The 16,239-nt window shown below is 45.5% G+C and overlaps 1 protein-coding gene across 4 annotated transcripts in view; it reads right to left on the minus strand.

Annotated features, from left to right (window-relative positions):
- LOC147009290 (telomeric repeat-binding factor 2-like) overlaps positions 1-16,239 on the minus strand; it is a 40,255-nt gene that overhangs the window by 4,498 nt on the left and 19,518 nt on the right. For all 4 annotated transcript variants that reach the window (XM_085861904.1, XM_085861903.1, XM_085861902.1 and 1 more), the window contains 5 exons: positions 15,377-15,564; positions 12,288-12,406; positions 9,096-9,157; positions 7,341-7,531; positions 1,829-1,947 (listed from right to left, as the gene is read on the minus strand). In XM_085861904.1, coding sequence (XP_085718030.1) covers positions 1,829-1,947; positions 7,341-7,531; positions 9,096-9,157; positions 12,288-12,406; positions 15,377-15,564 — 679 coding nt within the window. The remainder of the gene's footprint in view (positions 1-1,828; positions 1,948-7,340; positions 7,532-9,095; positions 9,158-12,287; positions 12,407-15,376; positions 15,565-16,239) is intronic.

A 16,239-nucleotide genomic window follows, 5' to 3' on the forward strand; every position in this document is an offset into this window, starting at 1 on the left:
TGAGTAGTTGCTGAGAGAGACTTCGATGAGATGTGTTACCTGCATAGTCCGTGAGTGTCAGCTGTAGCTGTATGGACGTGTGGCTCCTTTTCCTGATGCTGGTCCTGCTCACCAGATCCTCTCAGTGAGGAAGCCCATGCTCTCAGTGAATGGAGGAGGCCAATGGGCCGAGCACGTGCCTCGTGGTTGCAGCAGGTTGATCGGCATTTCAAGGAAATGGGGATGAGCCAGGTATCTGCCTGGGGGATGGCTCGACGGAGGCCCCTGGAGTACCAGCAGAAAGTGGGTGCAGTGACGCGATGCTCCGGCACATGCTCCTATACCTGACTTGACCTGACATCTGGACAGTCTGACCTGGGTTTGAATCCTGACATATCTATAAAGTTTTTTTTTTTTGTATACAGAGTCAAGGCTCATGGAACAGCTCGTACGAATATAATGAATGGATCAGGATACAACAGGACAAAAGGAACAGCAAGGGGGGGTCGGGTTGGGGGAAGGAAATAATGCTGAGGTGGACAATATGGATTTAGGAGGGAAAACTGGAAATTTGGATTGAGGAGGCACTTGGGTGGGGTGGGGTGGGGTGAGGGTAGAAAAGGTTATGGTTTTGGATTGGGGATGATCTGTGATGGTGGTAAGTGGTTGGTTTGAATAACTGGAGGGAAGAATGAGATTAAAGAGAATGTGGAAGTTGTTTCCACAGGTGAGGAAAAAAGAACAAATCAAAGGAGGTGAGCATTGATCCTGGATTGAGGTAGTTTCACCAGAAGTGGGTTGATGGTGGACCATGAGAGTCCTGCAGAGAGCTGGGGGGGGGGGGGACAAAGTGCAATAAGAGCAGAGGGTGCAACACCAGAAAGGTGGTGGTAGAACACAGAAACCACTCACCTGTCTGTGATGGCAAAGTGCTAAACCCAGAGACTCAGCTTCATTGCTGAAGATTCCAAGAATCTTAAAGGCCTTTTTCCACGGCGTCAAGCTGAGCAAGATGTGAGGCTAGGTCGCCATCCCTGAGAAGAGAGCAGTACTTCGTCAAGCTGTGGATGAAGGTGTTGTAGGTGGAAAGGAGTTCAGGTGTGCCAAGGAAGGACTTTGTACGACGGAGGATGCTCAGTTGGTGGCTGTCTTTGGAAGCCAACTTGGAAATGTGCCTGCCCAAGAAAGATCATGGCTGAGAGTGAGACCCAGGAGTATGAATGACTGAACTTCCTCAAGAGGATTGTTTAAGTAGATGGGGGGATGGAGGGGTTTCCAGATGGTCCTTTTGGAGAGAGATGGTGAGAATGAGATTTATCAGGATTGAAAGACATATTCCATGTGTTTGACCAAGCTTGTGATTTATTTGATTTTTCAAGGTCTGAAGAGAGGGAAGAGGCTGGTGTTTCACAGGTAGGGAACTATGTGTGTGCAGGCCCTGAGACAGATGCCAAGTTGGGTGTCCTGTCTGTCGGCATCACTTGGTGGATGTTAAAGATGTCACAGCGGCTTTCTTGAACAGGAGAGGAATCATCACCGGCACCCTGAACAAATTATAAATTCCTGCACTTCGGTTTTAACGTTTGGCCCAACCAAAACGTTGTCCAGGGGACCGCACAAGAAGACAATAGGGTCAGTAAAGCAGTAGTCTCAGTAGTAGTAGATTTAGAAAAAGGATGGCTAAACCGGTCCAGATGTAGGTGTGGCCTACTATCAGTGAGATACAAAATCTTACAAATAAAATTCCTTAAGTATTAAATAAACAGACCAACACAGATGTACAACTGTGAATAAGACAATGAAGGGAAAATTTAAATGATGACATCTCGCGAGGCAAACAAGGTAGTACCTTTCCTCTTTTTTGGAGTCGGCTGTGCTTCGTTCCGTTCCTCCGCAGATCCATTTTTATTTCCATCACTGTTCCCTTTCCACTTCACTGGAGGAGCTTTAAATAAAGCTCTTCGATGTCTGCGCGCGCGCGCACACACACGCACACACACGCACACACACGCACACGCACACACACGCACACGCACACGCACACACACGCACACACACGCACACACACGCACACACACGCACACACACGCACACACACGCACACACACACACACACACACACACACACACACACACTGAGCGATAATGGTACTGGGATTCTCATGCATGTCACGTTTATACAAAAATCAAGGGGCAAAAAAAATAAATAAAATAAAATCGTAAAATTCACTCCTTTTAAATTTGTCAGAAATTATGGGTCAAATCACTCGGTGGAGGCTCGACAGAGACGAGCTGAATTCTCAATTATCATTCACTTGACATCACAGGTAAGCAGAGGAGGATCTCGAACACTCGAAGAAAGTGACAATCAAAGGCATTCTTCCAGATTGATGAACAAAATGACAAACCGAGCGAAGCAACACAAGGAAACACATTTCTCGGCACAAAACGAGCACCGACTGGCAAGGATTTTAGAAATAACAGACACTGCGTGAAGTCGCAAGCATTGAAGCCAAAGACTTGACAAAGGCCCAGTCACACCTTGACGTTTTAGCCAGCTTTTGCCGATTTTTAAAAAAAATTGTCTAAAACGCTGGCGCACGTCGAATACGTTATGGGTAAGTTTTGGAAACATTGAGAGCACGCTGAAAAACTCTGCCATATGCCGTAGTACGCTGGCTTTCATTGTTATACTTTGCGGTTGTCCTCAAATTTTCCATGCTTGAAATTTTTTGACGTATGCCAGCGTATGACTCGCACGTTCTGCTACGCTGGCCATAAGTTGTAGGCACGTTATGCGATCGTAGACACACGTTACTTGTAAGGTGCTCATAAGTCGAAACGCGTCAATGTAATTGTTAGCGTCAGTGTTCCAGACTCCCTGGTTTTTATTTATTTATTATCTTGCCAAAACGAAGTTTTTGCAAGATATGTTAGTCAGCTTGTATGTTTTTTTTTTGTTTGTCTGTAATCACGTATAAAAAATTCTGCAGAGCACAGTTATCATTGGAAATTTTTGTAACTTCGCATATCAGAGGCCTATAGAGGTCCCTTTCAGTGCATAAAATATTGAAGGTCAAGGTCAAAGGTCAAGGTCACTCGCAAATCAGGGGAGTCGATGAAACCCTTATTTTTTGAGTAGTTTTGATCGGATCATCTTCAAACTTCATGGGAATATAGTTCATGGTCTGGCGCTCAGCTGATTAATTTTTGGTGGTGATTGGCCTTGACCTTCATGGTTAGCGCCTAAGGTCAAACATATTTGACCCCAAGGTCAAATTTTCAAGTTTTAGGAACCATATCGTGTCGTACCTCAAATTGAACACCTCAATGAGTGCTTTCTAGATATGTCAAGCTTGAGACATTATGACGTCATTTGGTGACGTTATGAGGCAAACGCATATTTTTCATGGTTACTCTGAAGAACGATTCTCATCGGAATCTGTCGTAGGCAGATATTCCTCAAGGAGTCGCTCCTGGTGGATAGCAGCTCTGTTCACCTCAGTGTGACCTTAAAGAAGTCACACGTGGTCACCTTTTGGCAAGATACGGGTCACCCTGCGGGTGACATTGGTTTATTTTTTTCTTCGCTATGACGGTCATATTGACACTTCGATTTCTAGTGCGGTTATGATTTAAATCGTTGAGCGGCAGCCAATGAATTATATTATATTATAACGCACTAGAAATCGAAGTGTCAACATCAACGTCATACCGAAGAAAACAAAGAAGAAAAAAAAACCAAGGAGTCTGGAACACTGACGCTAACCATTACCTCGACGTGTTTCAACTTATGAGTAACTTTTGTCGACATGTGCCAACGATCGCATATCGTGCGTACGACTTATTCCCATCGCATGCGGAACGTGTGTCATACGGCAAGTACGTCGTAAAATGTTTCACACGTTTAAAAGTACAAGACGTACTCCACTTACTACGACGTATGATAGCGTACTTTAACGTTCTATTCACGCATACCAAACTTACCCATTCCGTATTCGACGTGCGCCAGTGTTTTAGACGCATTTTTCAGAGGTCGGCATACGCTGGCAAGATCGCCAAGGTTTGATTGCGATGTTGACACTTCCATTTCTCCGGCGGTTATGATTTGAATCGTTGTGCGGCAGCCTTTTAATAGGCTACGCCACGTCATCGTCGGCGATGCGTGCAGCGCGCTATGCATAAGTTAGACTATCGTTGGGCATAGGTTGTGAACGCCGACAACAGGCTAAGCATTCGTTGGTACAAGTTATCGATAAGACAACGAAACGTTCTGTGTCCGTAACGAATATGTTATGCATACGTCCGAATCTTTAAAAAAAAAACCATCAAAAGTTCAGCGTAAGCCAGCGTTTTACATAAGTTGCCATTGCTGGCTAAAATGTCAAGGTGTGACTGGGCCTTAACACTGGGGAACAAATTTTTTTCTCATTATCTGTTGCATGAGATTTTTCAACTTATTCTATGTATATTTTCAACGCTGATTTCAAATCTGAAATCAGTTTTCCTCTACATGCTCTCGTTTTCATGCAATTTGAAACTTGCGATTTCCGCAAAAAAGGACACCCGTTGCTATTTGCACTCGGGATAACTTGAGAACTAGGGGTGCGATTTCGGACTTTAGTGGAAATATACGATGCCTAAACCGCTAAATAACTATAGACCGTATTCGTTTTGCTGCTAACGATTTATTTGACATCAATCTTCTTTATCTTTGTTGATATATATTCTTTAACTTTATGTTTTTCTTTGTTTCAGATCTGATCATGGCTTCTTCAATAAGACATAAATGTGTAAATAATCCTGATGCATTCTGTTATGTATATGGCTGCAACACACTACTTCAAAAGCGCAATACAACATCGTTTGTAAGGCGTGCCTATAAAGCCTATTTTGATGTCCCCTTGGCGACCAAGACAAGAAATGGCCTCCTCATATTGTATGTCATAATTGTGAGGAAATGCTTCGTGACTGGACAAACGGAAAACGAAAGGGTCTGCCTTTTAGAGTTTCCATGGTTTGGCGAGAACCCAAGGACCACGTAACTGACTGCTATTTTTGCTCGCTCAACACAAAGGGTGTCGGCAAGAAAAACCGGCAAAAGATCTCCTATCCCTGTATTCCCTCAGCAATTCGACCTACTCCGCACTCTGAGGAACTCCCCGGTCCAGTCTTTCATGGTTTTGTCTTATCTGAAGATGAAGGCAGTGAACATGATCAGCAAGAGCACGAGGGTCGTGATGAAGGGCTTCAAGAAATGGTTTCAGAATCCGAAGCCTCCTCATCTGATACCAAACAGTCGTCAGCCCCTCAGCAGTTTATCCAACCGGAATTGAATGACTGTGTGTGATTTGGGGCTCTCCAAGAAAGCAGCTGCGGTTTTAGCCTCCAGGCTGCAAGAAAAAAATCTACTTGACCACTTTGCAAATGTTTCATATTTCCGAAAGCGGGACCAGATCTTTGTCGCCTTTTTCTCAGAAGACAAGCAGTTTGTTTACTGCCACGATGTCCCAGGTCTTCTCAGGCAATTAGGTGTTACTTCGTATAATCCAACAGAATGGCAATTATTTCTGGATACCTCTAAGCGCAGCCTCAAGTGTATTCTCTTGCACAATGGCAATGTTTATGGAGCGGTTCCAGTTGGTCACTCAGTGCATTTGCGAGAAGAACATAATGACATAAAAATGGTCATTGACTTACTCAAATATCACGAGCTCAACTGGATCATTCGTGTGGACCTGAAAATGGTCAACGTTCTCCTTGATCAACAGAAAGGCTTCACAAAGTTTCCATGCCATCTCTGCATGTGGGACAGCCGAGCTCGAGAGAAACACTGGATCCAGAAGGAGTGGCCCATCCGTGAAACTCTGGAAGCAGGCATGCCAAACATTGTGAATGACCCAATCGTCAGCCGAGAGAAGATCATTTTTCCCCCACTCCATATCAAGCTCGGCTTGATGAAACTGTTCGTGAAGGCATTGAGTACTGATGGTGAATGTTTTTAACATATCGTTTCTGCTTTTCCTGCTTTGTCTTTCTAGAATATCAAAGCAGGTGTGTTCGATGGACCTCAAATTCGTGCCCTTGTACGTGATGAGGAATTTGTAAGGAAGATGAATGACAAGGAGAAGACAGCGTGGCTGTCTTTCATCACAGTTATACAAAACTTTCTTGGTAACAAAATGGCAGATAACTACGAGTTTCTGGTTACTAGAATGCTGTTGGCTTTTCGCGATCTTGGGTGCAACATGAGTGTCAAGCTCCATTTCCTGAATAGTCACCTTGATCAATTCCCTGAGAACCTTGGGGCTGTAAGTGAGAACCAGGGAGAGCGCTTCCATCAGGACCTCATGACGATGGAAGAGCGCTATCAAGGACGATAGGACAAAAAAAAAAAATATGATGGCAAACTACTGCTGGAGCATCAAACGAGATTGCCCTGTGGAAGTCCACAAACGCAAGAGCTGCAAGCGCAAATTCTTGCCTGAATAGGACCAATTTGAACTTTGCATTCCATCCTTACCAATTGTTCTGAATCTCCTATCGTCTTTATGTCGAAATATATGTTACTTACCGAATAAATGTTGATAATGGTGGATTGCAAAAAATCTCGAGCTTGCAGAGAGAAACTAACTTCAGATTTGAATTCAGCACACTCAAATTAGGTAAGATCAAGTGCTGGTATCAATGCAACACAAACTTTGTTCCCCAGTGTAATTAAAGTGCCCTGTCTGCCAGCCTTAGTTGGTGGACGTTAAAGATCCCACGATGTCCTTCGCGAAGAGTCGGTGAGCTATCACAGGCACCATGAACAAATTCCTCCCCTAACCAGCAGAGGGCACTGCATCAGCAACACCACCAGCAAATGATGCCACCCATAGCCTCGTGCCACGTACAAAAGAGGATAAAAAGAAGAAGAAGAAAAAACCACATGACCACAGATATCGCATTTATGAACTATTCAGTTCATCGAACACCTTACCTCGTGCAGTGTTCAAGTATATAAATCAATTGAAGCAAGATGATTTTAAAAGGTGGTATAAAAAAGGTTCCGGCAGTTTATGCAGTGTTCCAGCAGTCGATACACCACCTTATATAACATGTCCAAGTACAGCGAAGCGGAACTGCGTTTTGAATGTGCCAAGAAGGCGATTTGTGTTCTACAGTGTTCAAGTATACAATTCAGTTGAAATAAAATAAGGGTTCTGAAGGTTGTAGAAAAAAAACAAACAAACAAAGAAACAAAAAACACCTCCACATCCCTTCGGTGGCAGGGATAACAAAAGGCTTTCAGGACAACATCTTCAAAAACGACAAAATAAAGAACAACACAACTTGTTCGCAAGCAATACAATACCCACCTCTCCAACATGGTGCACTTGGTAGATTCATTCATTTTTGAGGTGTGGGGACTCTGCCGTGAGGTTTTTGAAACTTCGGATGCCAGGGTGACAGAAGCGCATTCCAAAGAACCAGCAGTCGAGGAAACATGAGACGAGGGTCTCGAGACTGGCGACGCGGACGCCGACGAAGCAGAGTCTTCAGTTTTCCGCTGAACACACGACAAGCCACAAACAAGGCGAATCGATGACAATCTTGAAATTCAGGCAAGTTCCAACAATAACGGCCTGCCATGCAAAGTTAGACATCGGCACTTCCTTTTCACACCTGAGTCTGAGGCATTTATTTGAAGGTCAATGGAGCATTGCTCTTTTTTTTTTGGCAAAGGGATCCAGCATCACATCCAATAGTCCTGGACAAGGTCGACGTAAAGCTCTCGGCATTGTTGGTATAACCCATCAGTAGATGTGCCCGGCCCGGCAAAGATTAGAAACATGTTCCCGTGTCGTCCCTCTTTAACTTTCTTTCATACACGAACTCACACACCCCACCCTCTTCCCCAAAATCCAACATTTCAACATGACCTGCAACATCCCCTTTTATCCCCACCTGTGTCACGGCCTTCTTTCTTTCCAACAAATCCCACTTTTCCCTGAAATTGAAGAAGTCATGTCATTCCCAGCCTTGTCCACGACATGCAGGGTGGACGTAGGACACTATGCAGCCATTTTAGAGACCAGGAGGGAGACGAGAGCCAGTGATAGGTAGCCCTGAAGATAAGGAGAAAACTAAAGCACGATCAAGTGACCCAGCTACGAGTAGTTCCTCAACCAACCCTCGTGGCCCCCATGAATCCTTTTTAGACCAAGGACTCTGTCCATACCATTATGAGTCCCCATTGTTCAATGTCTGCTGTCAGTACAAATAGGAGAAAACGTAAAAGTTTCACGGTTGAATTCAAACTGAAAGTTGACAAAGAAAGTGGGTTGATTTCTGGAGAAAAAGAGGACGATCGTGCTGACTATATCTATAGACTGCGACAGACCAAGGGTACGTTCATTTACAAAGGAGCTAGCTAGCCAACGCTTGCCAAGCTCGCCGTTCTTGAACAGTTTCGAATGGAGTGCTTGCTGCAGTGCTTAAACCATTTGGCAAGTGCTCTCCAAGAAACTTGGGAACTGAGCAGACCCTCACATTTAAACTCTGAGCTGTTTCAGTGACACAGGAGATAAGGACCTTGAGCTTTATGTACGAACACTGACAGGTTCCTTAAATTACTTTGGAAGTGTGTGTGTGTGTGTGTGTGTGTGTGTGTGTGTGTGTGTGTGTGTGTGTGTGTGTGTGTGTGTGTGTGTGTGTGTGTGTGTGTGTGTGTGTGTGTGTATCCTTGAGAAATGAACTTGGCCCCCTGTGGTTATGTCCCGTGCTGTATGGTGAAAAACCATATAACCCGCACATGAGTATACCCCACAGCTGGAATTTTTGAAAAACGATTAAACATAGAGCCCACGGGTTCTTTGTGTGAAAATACAGAACACCTTATGTATCATTATCATAACCATTTCAAGAGGATGTAATTGATACACCTCCTCAGGTTCTGTACAAACACACAAACAAACGGACCCTCTGGCGAGGATAACAATTATTACATTTCTCGAGCAGGAAGAGCGAAGCATTATAATTGGCCCATTCGCTTGGTTATCGATTTAAATGATCACGAGCGGATGGAGGAGCGATTGCCCGTTCTGGGCATCATTTGCAATGACGTCACGTACGTTTCTGGATTGTTTCCGAAGTTTCTGCCGCGACCCACTCTTGCGAACTCTTTGAACCGTGTCTGGGGATAAAAACAGGAAAAGCACCGATAAGTACAAACATTTTCCTTTGATTGAACTGCTCGATCACAGCTACCAACACCTTTTCCCACAAAGGCATGGCTACTCTTGACATAAACACTTCTTAAACATTTTAATGAAATAATTGATGAGCTGGTGCGATCGCCAAGAGGTAAGCACACACATCTTTCTGTATATACTCTGACTGATGCGAGCGATCTCACTGTGAAGGAGGGATTCTATGCCATGCCTGATGAGTGCTCCAGCGAAATACCTCTAGTCTTTGAGGATTTCATTGCATCCACTGGAACTGATAGGGATGGTTATGAGACGCGTGTTGGTCCCCATGGGTCTGGAACTGAACCAGAATAGCACTAGGTTCCTTGACTTTGCAAGAAGTCGTGGACTTAGGGTGACTGGTTCATGGTTTCAGCACCCACAGGCTCATCGCTGGACTTGGTATTGCAATGGTGGTGGTGTGGCAAAGGAGATTGACCATGTGCTCATTGATGGTAGCTGGAGGATGATCCAGAACTGCAGGGTCAACTGGAGTACTCAGTTCCTCAATACTGACCAACGGCTTGTTGGAGCAACTCTGAAGTTACAGCTTAGAACCAGGAGAATGGCACCATCCCAGCCGAGGCTGGATGCTGTCAAGCTATAGGACGAGATAGCTAGCTCGTGGGGATTCGAGTGTGTTGGCGTTTTGAGGAATCCAAGAGAGTTGTAGAGTGCCTTCAACATGACCATACATGATGTTGCTGGTGGATGTCTTGGAACAAACCGTCAGGCAAAGAAGAACTTTGTCTCCCAAGGGACACTGGATGCCATTGACCAGAATCTCAAGGCCAGGCTTAATGGCAGAGCTGAGCTGTTCAGGGAGTTGATCTAAAACTGCACGTGCTCTGGGGGCGGACAAGGAGGTCTACGTGCGAGGAACATATGAACGGGTAAACGATCACCTGTAGACAAGAGATTCTGGTCCGACTTATTGGGGAATTCATGCATTGCGTTCCTCCAAGCCCATCCCTCGGTGCACTGCAGTTCGAGCAGAGGGTGGTGGGCTCTTGACCAAATCATCCAAAGTGGAGGCCCGCTGAGCCGGCTACTTTGAGTGGCTGTACCAGACTGACCCATCAGCTGTTGAGTTGGAAGTCAGGGGTGTTACAATCCCCATTGCTGACCTCCAATCAATTGTGAACCACCTTTGTTTGTGGAAACACGGGCTGCGGTGAACCGGTTGAAATGGGGTAAAGCTCCTGGGATCTGTTGCATCCATGCTGAACTTCTCAAGGCTGGTGGAAATGCTGTACTCGTGTCATTGCATGCAGTTCTGTGCTCTGTCTGCAACGCAGGCATCATCTGAACTGACTGGAAGAAGGGCCTTGTCCCTTTCTGGAAAGGGAAGCGTGATCGCCAGGACTGCAACAACTACTGAGGCGAGAAGGCGCACGGCATTTCAAGGAAATGGCGATGGGGGATGCCTGCCTGGTGGATGGCTTGACGGAGGCCCCTGGAGTATCGGCAGAAAGTGGGTGCAGTGACGTGATGCTCTGGCGCATGCTCCAAAACCTTACTTGACCTGACATCTGAACAGTCCAACCTGGGTTTGAATCCTGACATCGCTATAAACTTTCATTTTTTTTTATAAATAGAGTCAAGGCTCAAACAAGTACAATTAACGGATCAAGATACAACAGGACAAAAGGAACAGCAGAGAGGAAGGGTGGGGGTGGGGGGAGAAATACCAACAGTAGGATCAAAGACCAAGATGGAGGAAGGCAAACAAACAATGGGTTTGGGGAGGAATGGGGGTAGGAGATTATGTTCGGGAAGACAATATGGACTTGGGTGGGAGGTGGGGGGGGGGTAGGTTAACAAGGGGAGAAAAAGGTTATGGTTTTGGATTGAGGACGATCTGTGATGGTGGTCAGTGGTTGGTTTGAAGAACTGGAGGGAAGAATGCGATTAAAGAGAATGTGGAAGTTGTTTCCACAGGTGAGGAAAAAAGAAGAACAAATCATAGGAGGTGAGCATTGATCCTGGATTGAGGTAGTTTCACCAGAAGTGGGTTGATGGTGGACCATGAGAGTCCTGCAGAGAGCTGGGGGGGACAAAGTGCAATAATAGCAGAGGGTGCAACACCAGAAAGGTGGTGGTAGAACACAGAGAAACCACTCACCTGTCTGCGATGGCAAAGTGCTAAACCCAGAGACTCAGCTTCATTGCTGGAGATTCCAAGAATCTTAAAGGCCTTTTTCCACGGCGTCAAGCTGAGCAAGATGTGAGGCTAGGTCGCCAGCCCTGAGAAGAGAGCAGTACTCCGTCAAGCTGTGGATGAAGGTGTTGTAGGTGGAAAGGAGTTCAGGTGTGCCAAGGAAGGACTTTGTACGACGGAGGATGCTCAGTTGGTGGCTGGCTTTGGAGGCCAACTTTGAAATGTGCCTGCCCAAGAAAGATCCTGGCTGAGAGTGAGACCCAGGAGTATGAATGACTGAACTTCCTCAAGAGGATTGTTAAGGTAGATGGGGGGGGGGGGTGGAAGGGTTTCCAGATGGTCCTTTGGGAGAGAGATGGTGAGAGAGAGAGAGAGATTTATCAGGATTGAAAGACATATTCCATGTGTTTGACCAAGCTTGTGATTTATTTGATTTTTCAAGGTCTGAAGAGAGGGAAGAGGCTGGTGTTTCACAGGTAGGGAACTATGTGTGTGCAGGCCCTGAGACAGGTGCCAAGTTGGGTGTCCTGTCTGCCGGCATCACTTGGTGGATGTGAAAGATGTCACGGCGGCTTTCTTGAACAGGAGAGGAATCATCACCGGCACCCTGAACAAATTACAAATTCCTGCACTTCGGTTTTAACGTCGGGCCCAACCAAAACGTTGTCCAGGGGACCGCACAAGAAGACAATAGGGTCAATAAAGCAGTAGTCTCAGTGGTAGTAGATTTAGAAAAAGGATGGCTAAACCGGTCCAGATGTAGGTGTGGCCTACTATCAGTGGGATACAAAATCTTACGAATAAAATTCCTTAAATATTAAATAAACAGACCAACACAGATGCACAACGGTGAGTAAGAACAATGAAAGGGAAAATTTAAATGATGACATCTAGCGAGGCAAACAAGGTAGTACCTTTCTTCTTTTTTGGAGTCGGCTGTGCTTCGTTCCGTTCCTCCGCAGATACATTTTCATTTCCATCACTATTACCCTTCCACTTCACTGGAGGAGCTTTAGATAAAGTTCTTCGATGTCTGTGCACACAAATGAACAAATTACAAATCCCTTCCCTAACCAGCAGAGGGCACTGCATCAGCAACACCACCAGCAAATGATGCCACCCATAACCTTGTGCCACATACAAAAGAGGAGAAGAAGAAGAAAAAAATAATCGATAAAATGTAGTTCAACCTGCATTTCGGTGAGTTACTACAAATGTTTTTTTTTTTTTTTTTTAAACATCACCATGGATATCGCATTTAGGAACGACATAGTTCATCGAACTCCTTACCCCGTGCAGTGTTCAGGTATATAGTTCAATTGAAGATAATGATTTTAAAGGTCGTATAAAAAGTTTTGGCAGTTTAGCGCCGTTTTATGCAGTGTTCCGGCAGTCAATACACCGCCTTATTTAACATGTCCAAGTACGGCTACACGGAACTGGGTTTTGAATGTGCCAATAAGGCGATTTGTGTTGTTCAGTGTTCAAGTATATAATTCAGTTGAAATAAAATAAGGGTTCTAAAGGTTGGAGAAAGAAAGAGAATATATATATATATATATATATATATATATATATATATATATATATATATATATATATATATATATATATATATATATATTGTTACGGATTTCATAATCCGGTATGATGAATGCATCGACACATCCAGGTCCTCAGACAGTTATTTCCTTAAATGGATGTTCAGATTAGCCCCATCCCCATGTCTAATGGGATCTTACATATGATGCGTTGAGAAGGGTAAAGGATAGATCCCCTCTCTCTTATGGGAAACTTTTTTCTTTACGACAGACACGTTCACACACATTTCTTTCATGAGCTCTGAAGCCCGCCCCCATTCTTCCTCAGCGGCAATCTTTCGTGAGCTCCGACGCCCGCCTTTTTTGGGAGCGCAAAGGTCGTCATGGTAACCGTGCGCCAGTGGGGCGGGGTGAGGTTGGGGCGGGTGGCACCCCGCGGAGACGGCCCGGAGATATAAAAACGAGCGAGAGGTATGTTCTGAGGAGAAAACGTGTGAAGAGAAAAGCGTGAGGAGCGAAAAGCGTGAGGAGCGAAAAGCGTGAGGAGCAAAAAGCGTGAGGAGCAAAAAGCGTGAGGAACGAAAAGCGTGAGGAGCGAAAAGCGTGAGGAGAAAAAACGAAAGAGGAAAAGGAAAAAGCGAAAGGAGAGAGGAAAAAGCACAGGGTGAGAGAAGCGAGTGTCTGACCAGCGCCAACGAAACAATCCGTCCTTTCCAGTGCTTGGGCAAGTGAGCGTGTGGTGTGTGTGTGTGGGCGTCTGACCAGCGCCAACGAGTCAATTCGTCCTTCCCAGTGCTTCGGCAAGCGAGCGTGTGGTGCGCGTGTGGGTGTGAGCAGCGTGAGGTGAGGCACGCCAACAAGTGAGGCACGGGTCGGTCACCAACACCAGGGTCTAAACCCGCGACGGACGATCTCGGTGCCCTCCAGACTTAGGCTGGCATTCAAGGCTGCCCCGCGAGAGAGTGCACGGCAAAGCTGGGTGCTGGCGACGGACGTGACATGCACACACACATTTCAGGACGTTTTCGCTTCACGGACGACTTTCTGATGAGCGAGACGATTCCCCCCCCTCCCCCCCCCCGAATGATCTGCTGGGTACCCTTGTCTGTGTTTAGCTGTAAGTCAACCCCCGATAAGCATCTGCTCTTTGTCTCTTTCCTCGCATTTTGATTGATTTTGCTTTGAAATTCATTCTTTATTTACCTGAGAAAATAAAAGGTTCTTTTTATTTATTTATTTTATTATTAATGAATTATTTGTCGATTTCCAAACTGTCCGTGTTTGTCCTTTCCTTCCATTGGTCTAGCATTGTTCGAACCGAGATAGACTGGGAGGTAATTACCACAGATTTGACCAAAAATCGTCGGCACGCACCAGCGGTTAAAACGCTCAGATGCCCTAATTAATATCTAAGCAGATAACATTGGTGCTTTGCCGACGGCGCGCTCCCCGCTCAGGTAACCACGTGACCTCAAGTTAAACGGAACAATTAGACGGCGGACACTGGAACTCGTTGACTGGGTGGCGTTCTTGGTTCTAAAACAACCCACCGTACCATAATGTTAATTGTGAGCGGTGGTCCCAGGTCCGGCTCTACCGAGGACAACCGGGGATTCATCCCCGAGTGACGAGTTGGTGTCTCGGTACCCTTGGCCGCAACAATATTATATATATTCCGAAGTTTACCACCGTTCATGCAGTCAGTGTCTTATACACCACCTGATGAAACGGTGCATTTGTTCTTCGTGCCTGTTGTTTGTGTCCTTTATGAAGTCCTTAAAAAGAGTTGGTTTCCTGTTTGGAATGATTTTTACTTTTTTTTTAGACTGGTTTTGCTATGCCAGTTGGTTTTACTATTCCAGACATAGTAAAAAAAAAATTTTTTAACCTTACTCCTCGCTGCACATGCATGATCAGGACGGATTGAGAGCCAAAGTACTGCAGAACGGTAGATTTGTCTTCCGATTCGTGTTCAAAATATAACATTAAATTGAAATAAGTTGTTCCTCGATCATAAACTGGCGCTTGTGGTGACAGACAGAGACAGACAGACAGACAGACAGACAGTGAACCAATTGCTTCACCCCGCTTTTCGCTTTGCGTGTGAGAGGTAATTAGAATGGCACTCAGTAGAGCTAATACCTCCACCAGACTGAACAGTTTACATTTTGTATTCCACCGAAGGGCCGGATCTGCAACCGGACCTGAACCAAAATCTAATCGGCTTTTTCTCGTCACCGAACCAACTCGTCCACCGAATTTTGTCATAACTAGTGCACAACTTTTTGAAATATTGTGCTCACAGCCAAGCCGACAGACAAACAAACATGGGTGAATAAAAAACGAAAGAAATCTCCATATCCCTTCTGTGGCAGGGATAACAAAAGGCTTTGAGGACAACATCTTCAAAAACGACAAAATAAAGAACAACACAACTTGTTTGCAAGCAATACAATACCCACCTCTCCAACAAGGTACACTCGGTAGATTCATTCATTTTTGAGGTGTGGGGACTCTGCCGTGAGGTTTTTGAAACTTGGGATGCCAGGGTGACAGAAGCGCATTCCAAAGAACCAGCAGTCGAGGATACATGAGACGAGGGCCTCGAGACTGGCGACGCGGACGCCGACGAAGCGGTGTCTTCAGTTTTCTGCGAAACACACGACAAGCCACAAACAAGGCGAATCGATGACAATCTTGAAATTCAGGCAAGTTCGCGACAATAACGGCCTGCCATGCAAAGTTAGACATCGGCACTTCCATTTTCACACCCGAGTCCGAGGCATTTATTTGGAGGCCAATGGAGCATTGCTATATTTTTGTGGCAAAGGGATCCAGCGTCACATCTAATAGTCCTGGACAAGGTCGAGGTAAAGCTCTCGGCATTGTTGGTAGAACCCATCAGTAGATGTGCCCGGCCTGGCAAAGAGTGGAAACATGTTCCTGTGTCGTCCCTGTTTGATTTACTTTCATACACCAACTCACACACCCCACCCTCTTCCCAAAATCCAACATTTCAACATGACCTGCAACATCCACTTTTATCCCCACCTGTGTCACGGCCTTCTTTCTTTCCAACAAATCCCACTTTTCCCTGCAATTCAAGAAGTCATGTCATTCCCAACCTTGTCTACGACGCGCAAGGTGAACGCAGGACACTATGCAGCCATTTTGGAGACCAGGAGGGAGACGAGAGCCAGTAATAAGCAGGGCCAGCGATGGGTAGCCCTGAAGATTAAGAAAGCCGAAGGACAATCAAGTGACCCAGCTACGAGGATTAGTGGCGACGAGTAGTTCCTCAACCCACCCTCATGGCCCCCCCTTC

Source organism: Eptatretus burgeri, chromosome 17 (assembly GCF_056783735.1).
Source record: "Eptatretus burgeri isolate ZD-2024b chromosome 17, Ebu_testis_v1, whole genome shotgun sequence".
Lineage (NCBI taxonomy): Eukaryota > Metazoa > Chordata > Myxini > Myxiniformes > Myxinidae > Eptatretus > Eptatretus burgeri.